This window comes from Poecilia reticulata, chromosome 7 (genome assembly GCF_904066995.2).
Source record: "Poecilia reticulata chromosome 7, P_reticulata-male-v2, whole genome shotgun sequence".
NCBI lineage: Eukaryota > Metazoa > Chordata > Actinopteri > Cyprinodontiformes > Poeciliidae > Poecilia > Poecilia reticulata.
In genome coordinates, this window is record NC_088836.1 from 7,275,647 (window position 1) to 7,290,420 (window position 14,774).

The 14,774-nt window shown below is 43.8% G+C and overlaps 2 protein-coding genes across 2 annotated transcripts; one reads left to right on the top strand and one right to left on the bottom strand.

The window, feature by feature from the left end:
- Nucleotides 1-289: 289 nt before the first annotated feature.
- On the bottom strand, nt 290-4,426 carry tpk2 (thiamin pyrophosphokinase 2). Its single transcript, XM_008412993.3, has 8 exons — nt 4,278-4,426; nt 3,967-4,208; nt 3,006-3,069; nt 2,805-2,935; nt 2,274-2,392; nt 1,385-1,517; nt 1,227-1,323; nt 290-1,149 (listed from the first exon to the last, which is right to left on the bottom strand). The coding sequence occupies exons 1-8, from the start codon at nt 4,399-4,401 to the stop codon at nt 1,103-1,105; spliced, it is 957 nt and encodes a 318-aa protein (XP_008411215.1). The 5' UTR covers nt 4,402-4,426; the 3' UTR covers nt 290-1,102.
- A 113-nt stretch (nt 4,427-4,539) lies between these two features.
- Nucleotides 4,540-9,908, top strand: gmeb2 (glucocorticoid modulatory element binding protein 2). Its single transcript, XM_008412992.3, has 10 exons — nt 4,540-4,895; nt 5,622-5,779; nt 6,571-6,653; nt 6,784-6,908; nt 6,991-7,094; nt 7,660-7,817; nt 8,169-8,237; nt 8,324-8,461; nt 8,547-8,669; nt 9,084-9,908. The coding sequence occupies exons 2-10, from the start codon at nt 5,658-5,660 to the stop codon at nt 9,647-9,649; spliced, it is 1,488 nt and encodes a 495-aa protein (XP_008411214.1). The 5' UTR covers nt 4,540-4,895; nt 5,622-5,657; the 3' UTR covers nt 9,650-9,908.
- The last annotated feature ends 4,866 nt before the right edge of the window (nt 9,909-14,774 follow it).

The window sequence follows — 14,774 nt, forward strand, 5'->3', positions numbered from 1 at the left end:
CAGCGATTTAAGTGAAGACCGCATTATTCGTTTACATCCAAACATGACAAACTGCCAAAAGACAAAGACCTGAAACGATGTACTAATATGAAGTAAAATATTTTGTCTATGAATATTTTCCACCCATTTGTCCCTGTGCCATACAGAATATCCATGTTGAGAGGAGGCAACAGGTTTGATCCAGTTTTGAAGTAGAGAATGAAAGTGGCCTGGTTGCCTTTACAGTGTCAAAATCGAAAGGAAATACTTTAAATCTGTGATATTGGTAAATATCGGTTATCAGCCCCAATTTTCATGTTTGTGCATCCATATTTAATAGGCTATCAAACAGTTGTTGGGAAGCAGATCATTGCAATACAGAGATTCACCCATAAAAACTTGCTAAGCCTGGTGATGGGGCACTGAGGCAGTTCACCAGCAGGCTGCCATGGTTCTGTTATAAAAAAATTCTGTATTGACAGGAAATGTGAAGATGTACCTGGTTTACTCACTGGAAGACCCTGTTGACTATGCTTAGTTATCACACATCTATAGTCTTAAAAACAAACATCTGGCTTTTAAACAGCTGAAACCAAAACCAAAAAACCCAGCTCATTTCATTCAAATAATGTCAACATTGATGATTTACAGTAACTTAAGAAGGCTGTGTTAAAAGGATGAGTCATTTCAGAGATGAGGAGCGCTTTAAGAGATGACGAGAAGGCTGAGGAGGAGAAAGGAGAGCTGGGTGAAGTCTGGTCCATTGGAGATCTTCCTCAGGTTGGGTTCTGCACCTAAACGTTCCACCTTCAATTCCTCGTTGTACAGATTTGGAAGAATCTCTTAAATAATGATCAAAATCTCAACTTGAACACAACCTTCACCCATTATATAAGCATCTCTGAGTACTGAGATTGTCCAGTAAAATTCTAACTAGAACCCATCTGGTATCTTCTCTTTGTACGAAAGACTTCTGAGAGTTGAGGTAGACCGGATCTGTCCCAGTTCTGACGCCCAGTCTGCTGTTGTCAAGTGATCAACTCCCCTAAATGCTCGGCTCCGGGTTACCGAAATCCAAGATGGCCTCTGCATTTACGGATGACGTGAAAACTGCATCGTTGGTCTACAATGTTTGATGGAGTCCCGTTACAAACTCCTGATAGTACGATTCTGAAATGAGAAGCATCGTCATGTGTCAAATGCGTGGCTGGTTTCATTTATCGCAGCGGCCATTAACAGCCACAAACCTGTGTCCGGCTCGATGAGCGAATGTCGAATGAGAAAGTCCAGGATGACCATGGCAGAGTTGGGCTTGAAGTCATCAGTGGCCAGCAGTTCCTTCACCTGAAACAAGACAAAGTGAGCTGAAGAGGCTCTGGGAACGCTGGTAAATTAAAGACCTCACCTTCTCTATGGGCAGCAGGTAGAAATCTTGAACTTCTCCATCGCCTACGGAGGGCACAAAGTGCAGAGGAAGTTCTAAATCGAAGACAAACTGGCTCTCTGGGAACACCCCCTCCTCATCCTCATAGGTGTAGCTGCCGTGGGCATTCCAGTCAAAAGAGAGGGAGATTTTAAATGTCTGGGAACCTTCATGGAAGTAAACTTCTTGGATGATAAAAAAGGGAGAAATCCTGGCAGGAATACAGGATGTGTTTCTCAATGCTATGATGTAATCAAACTGACCCAGAGTAGTTTAATCAAGTCAATTAATTCAGCTATATTCAGGATTTGCAGACATGTAAACAGGAAAGCGGGTTTTCCTCTCAGAAAGCCCCGGGCAAGACACCAGGTTGCCCACTGCATCTTGGCGTGTGTGTGTGTGTTTGTGAATGGGACTGTAGTGTAAAGCACTTTCTTTGCTTTTAAAAATATTTTAAAAAGCCTCACCTTCCAATTTGTATTTTGGCCTATGCAGATTGTTTTGTTGTAAAAGTCTCTAAATATTGTGACTAAGTTTGCAAAAATTAGGTCACTGTAGTTTATCAATGCATGTGCTGAACCGATGTGACCTGATGTGACCTCTGTCAGTCAGCCCCTCTCACTGCCAGCGGCTGATCTTCAGACCTTCGTGGAAGTGAATAAGGTCAGTTTTTTGTGTTTTGGCCGATCATCACTCACCCAAAATTAAGGACTCTTCTTTAGTTTTTATTGGGGAAATCAGTCAAATGGATGATGACATGAACTGATAACTCCTCTAGTTTACTGTCAATAATCAGTAATGATCCAACATTTAGACATAGCTACTCCTTTAACAATTTTTTTCTGGGATTACTTAAAAGAATATAGCTGACCTTACAGTCGATACTGGACACGCCTTCGCAGCGATGTCTGCTGGGATACAAGCTTCCTCCGCACACTCTTTAATCAGAGTGTGTTTGATTCCAACATCCGCAGCCAGACCACCAGCCGCCTGGGGAAAGATACGAAGAGACTACTCAGTAGAGATAGAACGAGGGGGAAACCGCTTTTTAATGAGATTCTAAAGTCTCTTTATCCCTATGCAAGATCTTAGTCAGCAACTGAAATATTTCTGTTGTGACTCTGTGGCTGGTTAAAATTATTTTCCAGGAGTTGGTGCAGAAATGTTGAGTTTAGGTTGGGATAAAAGAAATTTCCTAAATTTGAGCTATGTACTTATTTTTTCCAAGACAAAAGAATCAAGACCATAACTGTCACTATTCAAGTCAAATCCTCTCATCTTCAAACTTTGGCGCTGGGTTTAGCATTAAGACTTATCTATTATTACTTCATATGACTTAAATATTGACAAACGTTTGGATCCAGCCATATTGATTGCCTTTTAAGTCTCCTTCTGCACCCACCATGTTGTCCAGCAGTCCAGGATAGGTCTGCTTGGTGTTGGACCGTCGGGCTAGCCACATGCTAATCTCCCCACTGCCATTCACGGTGTATCCATTAATATGAACTCCGTACCGTTTCACACCAAAAAGACCTGCAGAACAAGAGCACAGTCAGGTCATGCAGCAGCTGCAGGGTCTAAACCTGGGTGTGCTGAAACGTACTTGTGGCTGCTCTTTCCATCCACATCAGAGGCACGTCACAGAATCTCGGTTTCACACTGTACCTCTGAAAAAATATGACTGCTTTAGATTTGATTGTGTTATTAGATGAATCAAACTAAGACTTTCCTGTTTAAGGTAAGACAGGATGAGCCAGTGTGTTTGCTAAATGCCAAAATAATAAGAAGAGTTTGTGTCCTAAAAATAAACATGTTTTGGTGTGAAAAAGTTCTGTACTGACATAGACTAAACAGGTGCTCATAGAAGACAAAGCTATTACTCCAAAAGCAACAGAAAAGCCGTAATGCAATTCCTCAATACACCCAGGGTTTCCCCCGAGTGTATTACAAGCCTGGCGGGCCACCAGGCTTTACTTGTGCCCCCACCAGGCTTAGCATTGCTTTTTTTTTTATGTTTGCATTTTTTTACTTTATAGTTGGTGTTCAGGTATTAATCTTCCAATCTTTCAATTATACATAATTATCAAGTGACATTTTCAAATTTCCTGTCAACTTTAAACATTTTTTAACTCAAACGTTTGACCAAAGTCATTCAGTTTGAAAAGCAATTCTACTAAATACAGAGGAAGTATATGCAAACTTATCTACTTAAAGATAGCTTTAAAAATATCTCACATTATTCCAATAATATGCAAATAGAAATTGTGTGGCAATTCTGTCTGACCTAAAATTAGAAAAGTTTACTCTGATTTAAAATTGGACCCTGTGGGGAAAAAAATAGGTTGCATGCCTATGTAAATTTCTGGTTTCAAATGGACATTTGGGTTTTTTATATTTTAGACAGGTGAAAGTCATCACAGATCATACCTATTATTCCACATGTACTTGTAACTAAGAAACTACTTAGTTATTTCTTGTTTTATTCCAGTTTAATGTAGTCATTTTGGTGATTATAAAATCCTCAAGTGCTACTGCAATAATAATCAAGGTGTGTGAAGTCTGACCTCATCCCTCCATCCTCTGAGGCAGGTCAGAGAGCTCTCCTGCCTGAGGGCCTCTACAACATCATTCACCGCCTCTGACCTCTTCTCGTAGCAGTCGAGGCTGGGACAGAGGGAAACAGCGCCCTTTTGTGGCGGAAGGAACACGTCCGTGTGTGGCATGAGCAGTGAGGCTACATGGGGAGGAATCCAGCCAACCTGGGCTCCGTCTATCTCAAACCTGAAGCAGCTGGACCTACTGGAACCTGTGAACACAGCTCTTTAAAAACGGCTCCGTGTGGTAGAAGTGAATGTGTGGCGCTTCACTTGAATACCTGCTGAATAAAAGTTGTTCATTCGCCGGAGGAGCTGCAGTATTCTTTCGGACCAGGCGCTGGAAGCCATATTAAACCATATGTCAACATGTGTTACGTCAACAATCAGCTGTGCAGTGCGCATGTGCAGATGTGTTGGAGAAGCATAGCTTTTTCTTCTTCTTCTTTTTCTTATGGCGAATGGCAAGCAACGTATCAAATGGATTGTATTACCGCCATCTAGTGGAGTGGAGTGTGGACTGGGACGCTTTCGACTGGACTTGGGGACGTCTGATGAACAAAGACTGGTGATGCAAGAATGCGCCACAAGGGGGCGGGGGTAGAGCAAACTACCAAAAGCTCAACAGAAGAAGAATTGAGGCGGAAGAGGCGAATGTTTACACAGAAAAGAAAACCGCTCAGTGGTAAATGAGTAGATTAACATGAGTTTAAAGATTCTCGTCCCAACATTGAAGCGGCAGACATTATTAGATTTCATTATTTCATAGAAAAATAATCAAATAAACGGGACATCTGTTAACCATCTGTCCTGTCTCTTTTTGGTACATTTTAAGTCTAACTGGAGTGTTTGTGGTGGACAAGTTTTCATATTCTGGTGGAAGCAGGCAAAGACTGAAGGTAAGATTCCCATTTGTTAGGAGCTTAGTCGCATCTGGAGAGAGGAGCACAGTTGCGGCGATAAATATTTAAAATTAATAATAAAGAGGTGCTGAAGTTGGCATCTGATTCACAGCTGATTCACCGGACTAAAGGACCATTCCGCTGCGTCTAGCCACGGCAAAACCTCACCTTCATAGGTTGTAGCTTTTAGGAAACTTTTATTTTATTTGAGACCGCTTTACGTGGTTCTGCTTAAAACTACATCGCAACTACACATCAGAATTATTCGGCACCAATGATAGACTAAAAAACACACCTTTTATTATATTTGTGAAAATGTAAGAACTGACTATTTTGTTAAACTTTTTTCCTGACCTTTTCTCTCCATTTTCCACTATCTCCATTCACATTTCTTCCCTCTTTCACTAGAGAAGTAGTTCTTATGAAAATAATATAAATTTTTAAGCAACCAACATTTCTGGTTATTTTAAAATAATACAATATCTTTTATTGAAACTTACATTTTTGAATATTGACCCTAACCACACTAATATTAACTCCAAGCTCCACTCAGTAGTTTTCAGCCCTGCTTAATCCATGAAACATTCAGTGACACGATGTCCACAGAAAGTAATACAGGAAAGTAAAACTACCTCTGTGGTTTTCTACATTTTCTACGCTTCTCTTGCTTCCGTTCTGAGGCGCAGGTCAATGACGATGACGACTGTCTCTATTCTGCTCTAGCTTTGGTTTCAGACGTCCGTCCATAACTCGGTCAGCATGGCAGAGATGAGTGAGGTGGTCATCGTCACCCTTCCAGAAGTCATGTCTAACCAGCTTCCCTCTGTGGTGGAGGAGGATAAGGCTGTGCTGGTAGCCACCGAGCTGGCTCCTCATGCTGGGTAACGCACCTTCTCCTTTAGCTATGTGACAAGATTAACTGATTTTGACTGTCCATTATTTACAGTGGTCAATATTCTTCATTATCCGCTTGGTAAAATTTTGCAAAATGCTGTGAAGCTGCTTAATCTTTTCGTGCAGCAGGATAATCTCAGATTTAAGCATTTTGAAACAAATTCAGCCTTTAGTGAAAGTAAATTTAGTTGGAATAAAATAAGTGTTGAGTTAACTAATTGGGTTTACAAAATTACTACAGGCGTAGCTACTGGTTCCCATAGCAACCCTGTCTGTTTCCGTGGGGTATATACATGGTTTATCCACTGGGTAGGCTGGTAGAGGTGGGAGACCAGGTGGGTAAAGAATCTGAAGACCCACAGAGCAGCAGCGGGTCTCCATGATGTAACAATAGGAAGTGATGTAGCAAAATCACTGCTCTGTCCGACCGTTACAAAATCAGGACAAAGATTTAGATTTTTCTGCAACAGACAGGCCAGGTGTGAACAAAACAAAAGGTGAATATGTGGAAAAGCACCTTACAGTTAGGCATGCTGTGGGCCTGCTTCTGTTTGAACTTTGCCAGAGTGCAAGACACAGAAAACCGAAAATACCATCATAAAGTTCAGATGAATAATGATTCAAAAAGTGCAGAACAAGAAAGTGGCTGGATGTGGACGGTTTGGTGACATAAAGCCCTTGAAAAGCAGCTGAATTGTTTGTGTGAATTCTACTTAGTGTTTGACATATATCTGAAGAAGTCTCTCTGAGGAAGCAGAATCTTTCTGCTGTCTTCCAGGGAGGACATCCTCACCGTAACGCCAGTGGACGCAGAAACCGAGGCCACAGCTGACTCCATGTCGAAGGAGGAGGCAGTCATTGGTAAAAACGAGCTGCGCTGAGTAGCGGGAAGAATGAGCTGATGGCGCATAGCTTCTGGGTTCCTTCCTGTTCAGAGGTTTTGCGAAATAAAATTTTATTACTTCTGTTGTCTCTGTCTCTGTCTCTGCAGTGAAGCTTTCTGAGGAGGTGGACGTGGAGGCTGACGTCTTCTACCCGATCACCTGTGGAGACGCCAAGGCCACGCTGGTGTGGAAGAAGTTTGTCTGTCCTGGGATCAACGTGAAGTGTGTGCAGGTGCTCCGCTGGCTCATACTGAATCACATTTGAGCTCACTCACCACAACGAACTTTTTACTCATCCGTTTTTCTCCTTTTAGTTCACTGATCAACTCATCAGCCCCAAAGAGTTTGTGTGTTTAGCAGGAAAATCCACCTTAAAGGACTGGAAGAGAGCTATCCGCCTCAACGGCACCATGCTCAGGTTGGGAATGCTGGTTTGGACTTTTATTGGTGACATGTTTGAAATGTCTGAACATGTTTCTGTGATTTACACATGAATTGATAAATCAGCATGTCTAAAAGACAGCAGGACTGTAGAAGTAATAACTTTGTTTTTAGCTTAAGCTGCACATTTAATGAAGGTTGCGATGGTGATAAAAATGCTACAGGGCTAATAAAGGAGCCATGTTGTAATGAATTTCTGAAGACTGAGTTTCAGAAAGAGCAGCCATTTTTAAAGAGAGACGTGTTCAGTTTCAAGGCGTTAAATTACAAAATCAAATTTCTATCACATACAGCATTTTCATAACAAATGAAGTTAACATAGTTACTTGTTTGTGCTGTTAAATGGCACTATGTGGCTGGAAAATAAATGTTGCCCCTTTAAGATGAAGGGCGATGAAATGTTTTCCATGTTAATAATAAAAATTGATAGTTTTAAAGAAGACTACGTCATCATTTCATACATTAATCATTTACAGTTGCACCACAGGGTGGCGCTGTTCCCCCAGTCAGTGAAGACCCTGCCGTTTCTCTTCCTGCCCCAGGAAGATCATGGACTCCGGTGAGCTGGACTTCTATCAACACGGTAAGGTGTGCTCCAACACCTGCCGCAGCACCAAAATCGACCTGGTGGGAACCAAGGTGTCGGTCAACTGCGACCCGCCCGCCGACCTGCTGTCTGCCTCTGCCTCTTCGGCTGATTGTGAGTTCCTCAGCCTGAACCATCAACTGGTGTCTGAGCTCACCCAGCGGTCTGTGGGTGGAGCGGCGGGTCACATTCTGGACAGCCTGGCTGAATTAATGCAATCCTTTATACGTGGGTGGAACCAAATTCCTCCTCATTGATTTCAAAGACTCATAGCCACGTATTGAAATAGCATGGTAACGTTATTAGGATTTTATTGGGATGAGAGTTTGAAACGTCTGTGACAAAAAGTCTGAAAGACATGTATTGAGAACAAATACTTTTTTATAACATTGTGAATGCTCACGTATAAACTGTGGAAAGCGTCACTACCTGATCCTCTTTAAACCCATCTGCTCTGTGTCGCAGTGAACGGAGCAGCTGTCTCATTACCAGATGTGACGGAGGAACCCTCAGAGTGGGTCACGACGATCGGAGGTGATCATCAGCTCCTGGACCCCCGACCCCTCCCAGTCGTCCCAGTATAACCCAGTGATAACATGGTGTGTGTGTCTGGTCTGCAGAGGACTCTGTGGTGTTCTGGCGGGCCGTGAAGGAGGCGGGCCTTTTGGAGGAAGTGGTGGAGGACTTCCAGAAAGAGGTGCAGGAGATGTTGAAGGGGCTGCAGGAGAGAGTATGTGATCCGCCGGTGGAGGTCAAAGGTCGGAAGCGCACACAGCTGCTGTTGGATCTCCTGGAAGCTGATTTCTGAGCTGGTGCGTCACCCTCCTCTGCTTTGTTCCTCAGACGCTGTTCTGCTTAACAACATAGTGCAGAACTTCGGCATGCTGGACCTGGTGAAGAGGGTTCTGGCCAGCCACAAGAGCCAGATGGACCGCTACAGAGAGCAGTACACTCGCAGCCTGGCGGGTGAGTTATCTCTGTCTCTCTTTCATTCCCAGCAGTCAGTCGTAACTGATGATGATGAAGGTCAGACCCCTGTCAGCAGATGGCTCCACTAGGTCTGTTTTTGTTCGAGGCTCTTAGGATGTAGCAGCAGCTGCCTTTATGAAACCTTTATTAGCAAGCAGAGCGATGACACATAAAGTTGTTCACCGGGTCTCATCGCATCTCAGGAGAGGTTTTGATGCATTTCTCTTAACAGGAACTTCATCAGCTCTTTAGGTTTCTCAGCTGCAGCTTTACAACTCAGAGCTTTAGCTCCATCTACAGCTTTAGCTCCACTCTGATTTGGTTAAGAAGTATGTTTTAGGTCTTGGTCAGTCCATTAGGGTAGCTGGTGGTCATAATGTTTTGCCTGACTGGGTCTGTGTCCCTCTGCAGCGTTGGAGCAGCAGTGTGATGAGCACAGGAAGCGAGCCAAAGAGCTGAAGAGTAAATCTCAGCACCTCAACAATGTCCTGATGAACCTGACCCCGGCGCCGTCCCCGCCGGCAGCCAAACGCCCCCGACTGACCCGAGCCGTCTCCGGCCCGGCTGCGGTCAACGCCACGCCCACTCAGATTGCCCTGCCGCTCAGCCAACTGAGCGGTCTGACGGTGGCCGGGGCCCAGGCAGGCAGCTACACCCTCCTCACCTCACCACTCTCTGGCTCTGAGCTAGGGGTCGACGGCTCCAACGTGACGGTGTTGTCCGCGGCGACGGGTCAGGGGACCGCCGTAGGTTCCGGCACCTCCGGATCCTTTGTCAAGGTGTTGGGGCCGCAGTTCCAGCTGGTCACGCTGCCGCTGGCCACTCAGAACCCCGCGGTGCAGCAGCAGGTCAGCACCGTCACCGTGGTGGACGCCACGGTAACGGCTGCTGACGAGTTGCAGGAGGTGAGCCAGGCTGACGGGGAGGAGGAAGGTCAGCCAGGGCTGGCAATGGAGGAGGAAGAGGAGCAGCAGTGAGAAAAAGAACAGCTGCTGGGCTCCCAGTTAGTCTGGACTGGAACTGCTTTCAGGAACTTGTGACGACTAACATCTGGACAAACTTTGAACTTTTCCTCATCCATTTGTCTCACATTTCAGCATCAACAGACTGTGTGTCTTGTGTCCTTCTGTGCTTTAATCCTGGTTTTAAATAATATGTTTGACAAAGCTTGTTTTCACGCTGCTTCTAGAAGCACAACATGCTCCTTTATTTGGGATTAAATGCTCTGGAAGTGAACAGTGCCTCACTGTGTGCATTTGCTGGCTGATAAAACATCATTGTAGGCCTATAAACATTTATCGGACGATAAATTAAACCTATCGACCTCATTTTAATTATCTTTATCGTCTCTTCCGGCCTTTTTTCTTTCTGTTGATGACACTGAATGAAAAAAGGCTCAGCTCCGATGCTCTCCATTGACCTTCCCTTCTTCATTTCCTTAGTCCTTAGCACACATTACACGAGTTGTCGGCCCATTTTCAAAACCTGAGACCACATCTTAGCCGACAGAAGTGTCCAGCCACATGGGCACAAAATAATGGCTACAAGTCGTTAACTAATTTTAAAATTCGGCATTAATCAATGCTTTATTAGAATCTACCTGTGAGGCATGTGGCTAGAACAGTGGTTCTTAACCTGGGTTCGATCGAACCCCAGGGGTTCGGTGGAGCCTCTGCCGCGGAGATAAAGACACACTTGTGTAAAGTCGTGATGACGCGCTGCTTTGCCATCACTTGCTGCAGAGGATCACATTACATTGCTTAGCCAATCAGAGCTGCGGAGCAGCCCTGATTGAAGGAGCTCCACTCTCAGCAGGGATTTGAGCTTGTGTCTTTCAGCAAAACTCACCGTTTTGATCAAATTCTATACTCTAGATAAGAAGGGTTCGGTGAATGCGCATATGAAACTGTGGGGTTCGGTACCCCAAAAAAGGTTAAGAACCACTGGGCTAGAGTCAGAGTAAAGTCCTGACTGAATGAAAATCATTATAACCTATTTATATCACGTTAACGAAGAACAGCTGAAAACTTACCGAGTTTATCAATTAAGGCAGTGGCGCAACTACACATTATTCAGGTGGATGCAAAAACATAGATCGGCGCTGAACTGAGGTAGCAATTTGGCTCCAACTCCTCTCCTTGTCATTTCTATATTCTTTGCACGAAATCTTGAATAAACATTAATGATACCACATATCATCTCCAATGTCCGCTGGACGTGTCAGCTGTTTGGGATTCCCCTCATAATTTCTCTTCAGAAAGCGCGGAGGAGAATCCGCGCTTTCTGATTGGCTACCTGTCACATTCAACAGACTGCCTTAAGCTCCCAGACGGGGAAAACCCCTGATTTAGATCGGAGCGGCCACTACGATCTACCGTAACACACCACACACCGCAGGATGATCGGTTAGATCAGCCAATGATCTAAGATTGTCATAATGGGAAAATAGGGGCAAAAAATGGTGTAGTGTGAACTATTGCATTAGGTAGTCAGATGTGCCTGTTTTCTCTATTTAAATCTATAGATTACTGATTATACATCATAATCTGCACTCTTTTGGTTGAATGCAGTATTTATTACCACTTTGGCTTTAGGTTGTTTAGTTTTTATTCAAGTACGTTTTTTATTAATGGAGACTGAGAATCCATTTTATTTTTGTTTTTTGCTGTTTTGTTTATTTAGTTAATCAGTTCCAGTGCTAGGTGTTCTTTTGAAAATAAGGCATATCTACCAGGAATTCAATGTATTATTTGTCATTTCCATTAAATCAGTGTTAAAAGGTCTTGAAACAATATTATCGTTTATCGCAATAATTTTTTAGACAATTAATTGTCCAGCAAAATTTGTTATTGTGACAGGCCTACATCAGCTTGGTGATTATTTTCCATTAGACCCAAAACTACACACTACTCTAATTTTCTTCAGGGAATGACTCGCTTCTCAAATTGAGAAACGGGAGTGGGTCTCTTTTTTGCATAGTATGGTATCTGCCCTTTCCGGCGTTTCAGCCTATCCCTGACCCAAACAATCTGATTAATCTAAAAATCTATAGACTAAGTGAATGTCCCTCTGCCTCTTTATGGTCACAAATGAAGGCCAGAAAACGAGTGAACAAAAATCGAGCTTTGCAGTAAGATGTTCAGCTAAACAGGCCTAAACAGGTGTGTGCACAAAACTATCTGTTTAGTTGTGCACACACCAAAAAATAACATTTTTGTTCACCACAGTCAGTCATTACCTTAAGAAATGATGAGATTTGGTTAAGTGTAAAACAGGCTTTAATGCCAGAAAAGATCAAGTGATACAAATGGAACAGACACACAGTGGCATTCACTCTGGACTCTAGAGCAGTGGAGTCATATATATACTGTAAATGTGTGTTCTCCCTGTACATACATTATATATATATATATATATATATATATATATATATATATATATATATATATATATATATATATATATATATATATATATATATATATATATATATATGGTAATGGCGAACCAACTGGACATTGTGGTGGTGGATAAAGAACAGAGGAAAGCCGTTGTGGTGGATGTAGCAATACCAAGTGATTACAACATCAGGAAAAAGGAGCATGAGAAATTGGAGAAATACCAGGGCCTCAGGGAGGAACTGGAAAAGACCTGGAAGGTGAAGACCACAGTGGTGCCTGTGGTCATCGGGGCCCTCGGGGCAGTCACCCCCAAACTGGAGCAGTGGCTCAAACAGATCCCAGGAACAACATCAGACATCTCAGTCCAGAAATGTGCAGTTCTAGGCACAGCCAAGATACTGCGCAGAACCCTCAAGCTCCCAGGCCTCTGGTAGAGGACCCGAGCTCAGAGGATGAAACAGACCACCCGCGGAGGGTGAGAAGGGAATTTTTTATATATATATATATATATATATATATATATATATACATAACGATTCCTGTACACGCTGCTAAATGTACTCATGACAGAAAAAAAACTTACTACCATTCCAGGAAAACTGTTTTATCTGTTGTTCTGGGTGGCCATGCTAAATAACCTTAGCATTCATGGCAGGTTTCAGAGTAGGGAACCAGCTACAGCGTAGCAGAGAAAGACAGACAACGTGAGCAGGGGGTACACTAGGGTGATTGACACTCCTCCTGACTGATTGGTTCTTCTGACAGAGCCGTGTACACTGCTAAAAAAAATAAAGGGAACTCCTGGACAGTCTGTGGTGCAACGTGACATTGGTGGATGGAGCGAGACATGATGTCCCAGATGTGCTCAATCGGACTCAGGTCTGGGGAACGGGCGGGCCAGTCCATAGCTTCAATGCCTTCATCTTGCAGGAACTGCTGACACACTCCAGCCACATGAGGTCTAGCATTGTCCTGCATTAGGAGGAACCCAGGGCCAACCGCACCAGCATATGGTCTCACAAGGGGTCTGAGGATCTCATCTCGGTACCTAATGGCAGTCAGGCTACCTCTGGTGAGCACATGGAGGGCTGTGCGGCCCTCCAAAGAAATGCCACCCCACACCATTACTGACCCACTGCCAAACCGGTCATGCTGAAGGATGTTGCAGGCAGCAGATCGCTCTCCACGGCGTCTCCAGACTCTGTCAGGTCTGTCACATGTGCTCAGTGTGAACCTGCTTTCATCTGTGAAAAGCACAAGGCTCTAGTGGCGAATTTGCCAATCCTGGTGTTCTCTGGCAAATGCCAAGCGTCCTGCACGGTGTTGGGCTCTGAGCACAACCCCCATCTGTGGACGTCGGGCCCTCATACCATCCTCATGGAGTCGGTTTCTAACCGTTTGTGCAGACACATGCACAGTTGTGGCCTGCTGGAGGTCATTTTGCAGGGCTCTGGCAGTGCTCCTCCTGTTTCTTCTTGCACAAAGGCGGAGGTAGCGGTCCTGCGGCTGGATTGTTGCCCTCCTACGGCCTCCTCCACGTCTCCTGGTGTACTGGCCTGTCTCCTGGTAGCACCTCCAGCCTCTGGACACTACGCTGACAGACACAGCAAACCTTCTTGCCACAGCTCACATTGATGTGCCATCCTGGATGAGCTGCACTACCTGAGCCACTTGCGAAGGGAGGTCACAGCACAAGGGGAATGTGACCACTTGTGCTCACAGCCTAACACCGTGCAGGACGCTGGTTGAGACACCTGTAGAACCACTCCTTTATTGAGTGTGTCTTGCTAATTGCCAATAATTTCCATCTGTTGTCTATTCCATTTGCACAACAGCAGGGGAAATTGATCGTCAATCAGTTTTGCTTCCTAAGTGGACAGTTTGATTTCACAGAAGTTTATATATATACATACACACACTTAGGCTACTGATGTTGTTTATGTTCAAAAGTGTGTAGTACTTGTTACATTGAGTAACTTTTTTGGAAAAGAGGTACTTATACGAGTAGTTTTACTGCACTGTACCTTTTTTCTTTTATTTGAGTAATATTGTATTCATTTTGTCCCCCCAAAATAAGCTGATTAAACTCATCTGGAGCCGGGGCTGGCACAAGACCGGTTACATCTGCTCATGTATTGGTCTGTATTCGGCCATGCTGTTGTGTGGTCAGTAAAGAGTCCAGAAATTGAGCTTTGCTCTGAACCAAAACAGTTTCAACCAAGTTGCAATTTATTTGCATTGGGCCAGTTGATCAAAAATTGTGTATTATGAGTGTTAAAATAAAAGAGGACCTTTCTTTTTAAAGAATTAAACAAACATTGTACAACGATAATGTAATTAACTCTGCCGCACTCAAATATTCAATACACCCTGTCATAAGTTTTTACAATATACAAAAAGTCAATAACATTCACTTATCATCTTCCCATTAAAACCATAACACTGCAGTAATTTACACTTTGAAACAGCCAACATGTGTTTTCTGGAAAAGACAGGTTCCTGCTGGTTAACTGTCATTGGACTGGGAGGAAAAGAAGCAAATTGTTCAATGTCTTTATGTACCACCGTTAGTCAAAGTTAGTTTCTTCAGTGCTCTCTGGCTCCGTGTCCCTGTTGCTAGGTCTTTAACACTGTAGCTGGATCACTAATGAGAAACTTTCCTCCCACAACTTCCACTGGTTGGGATCATAACAGATTCAGT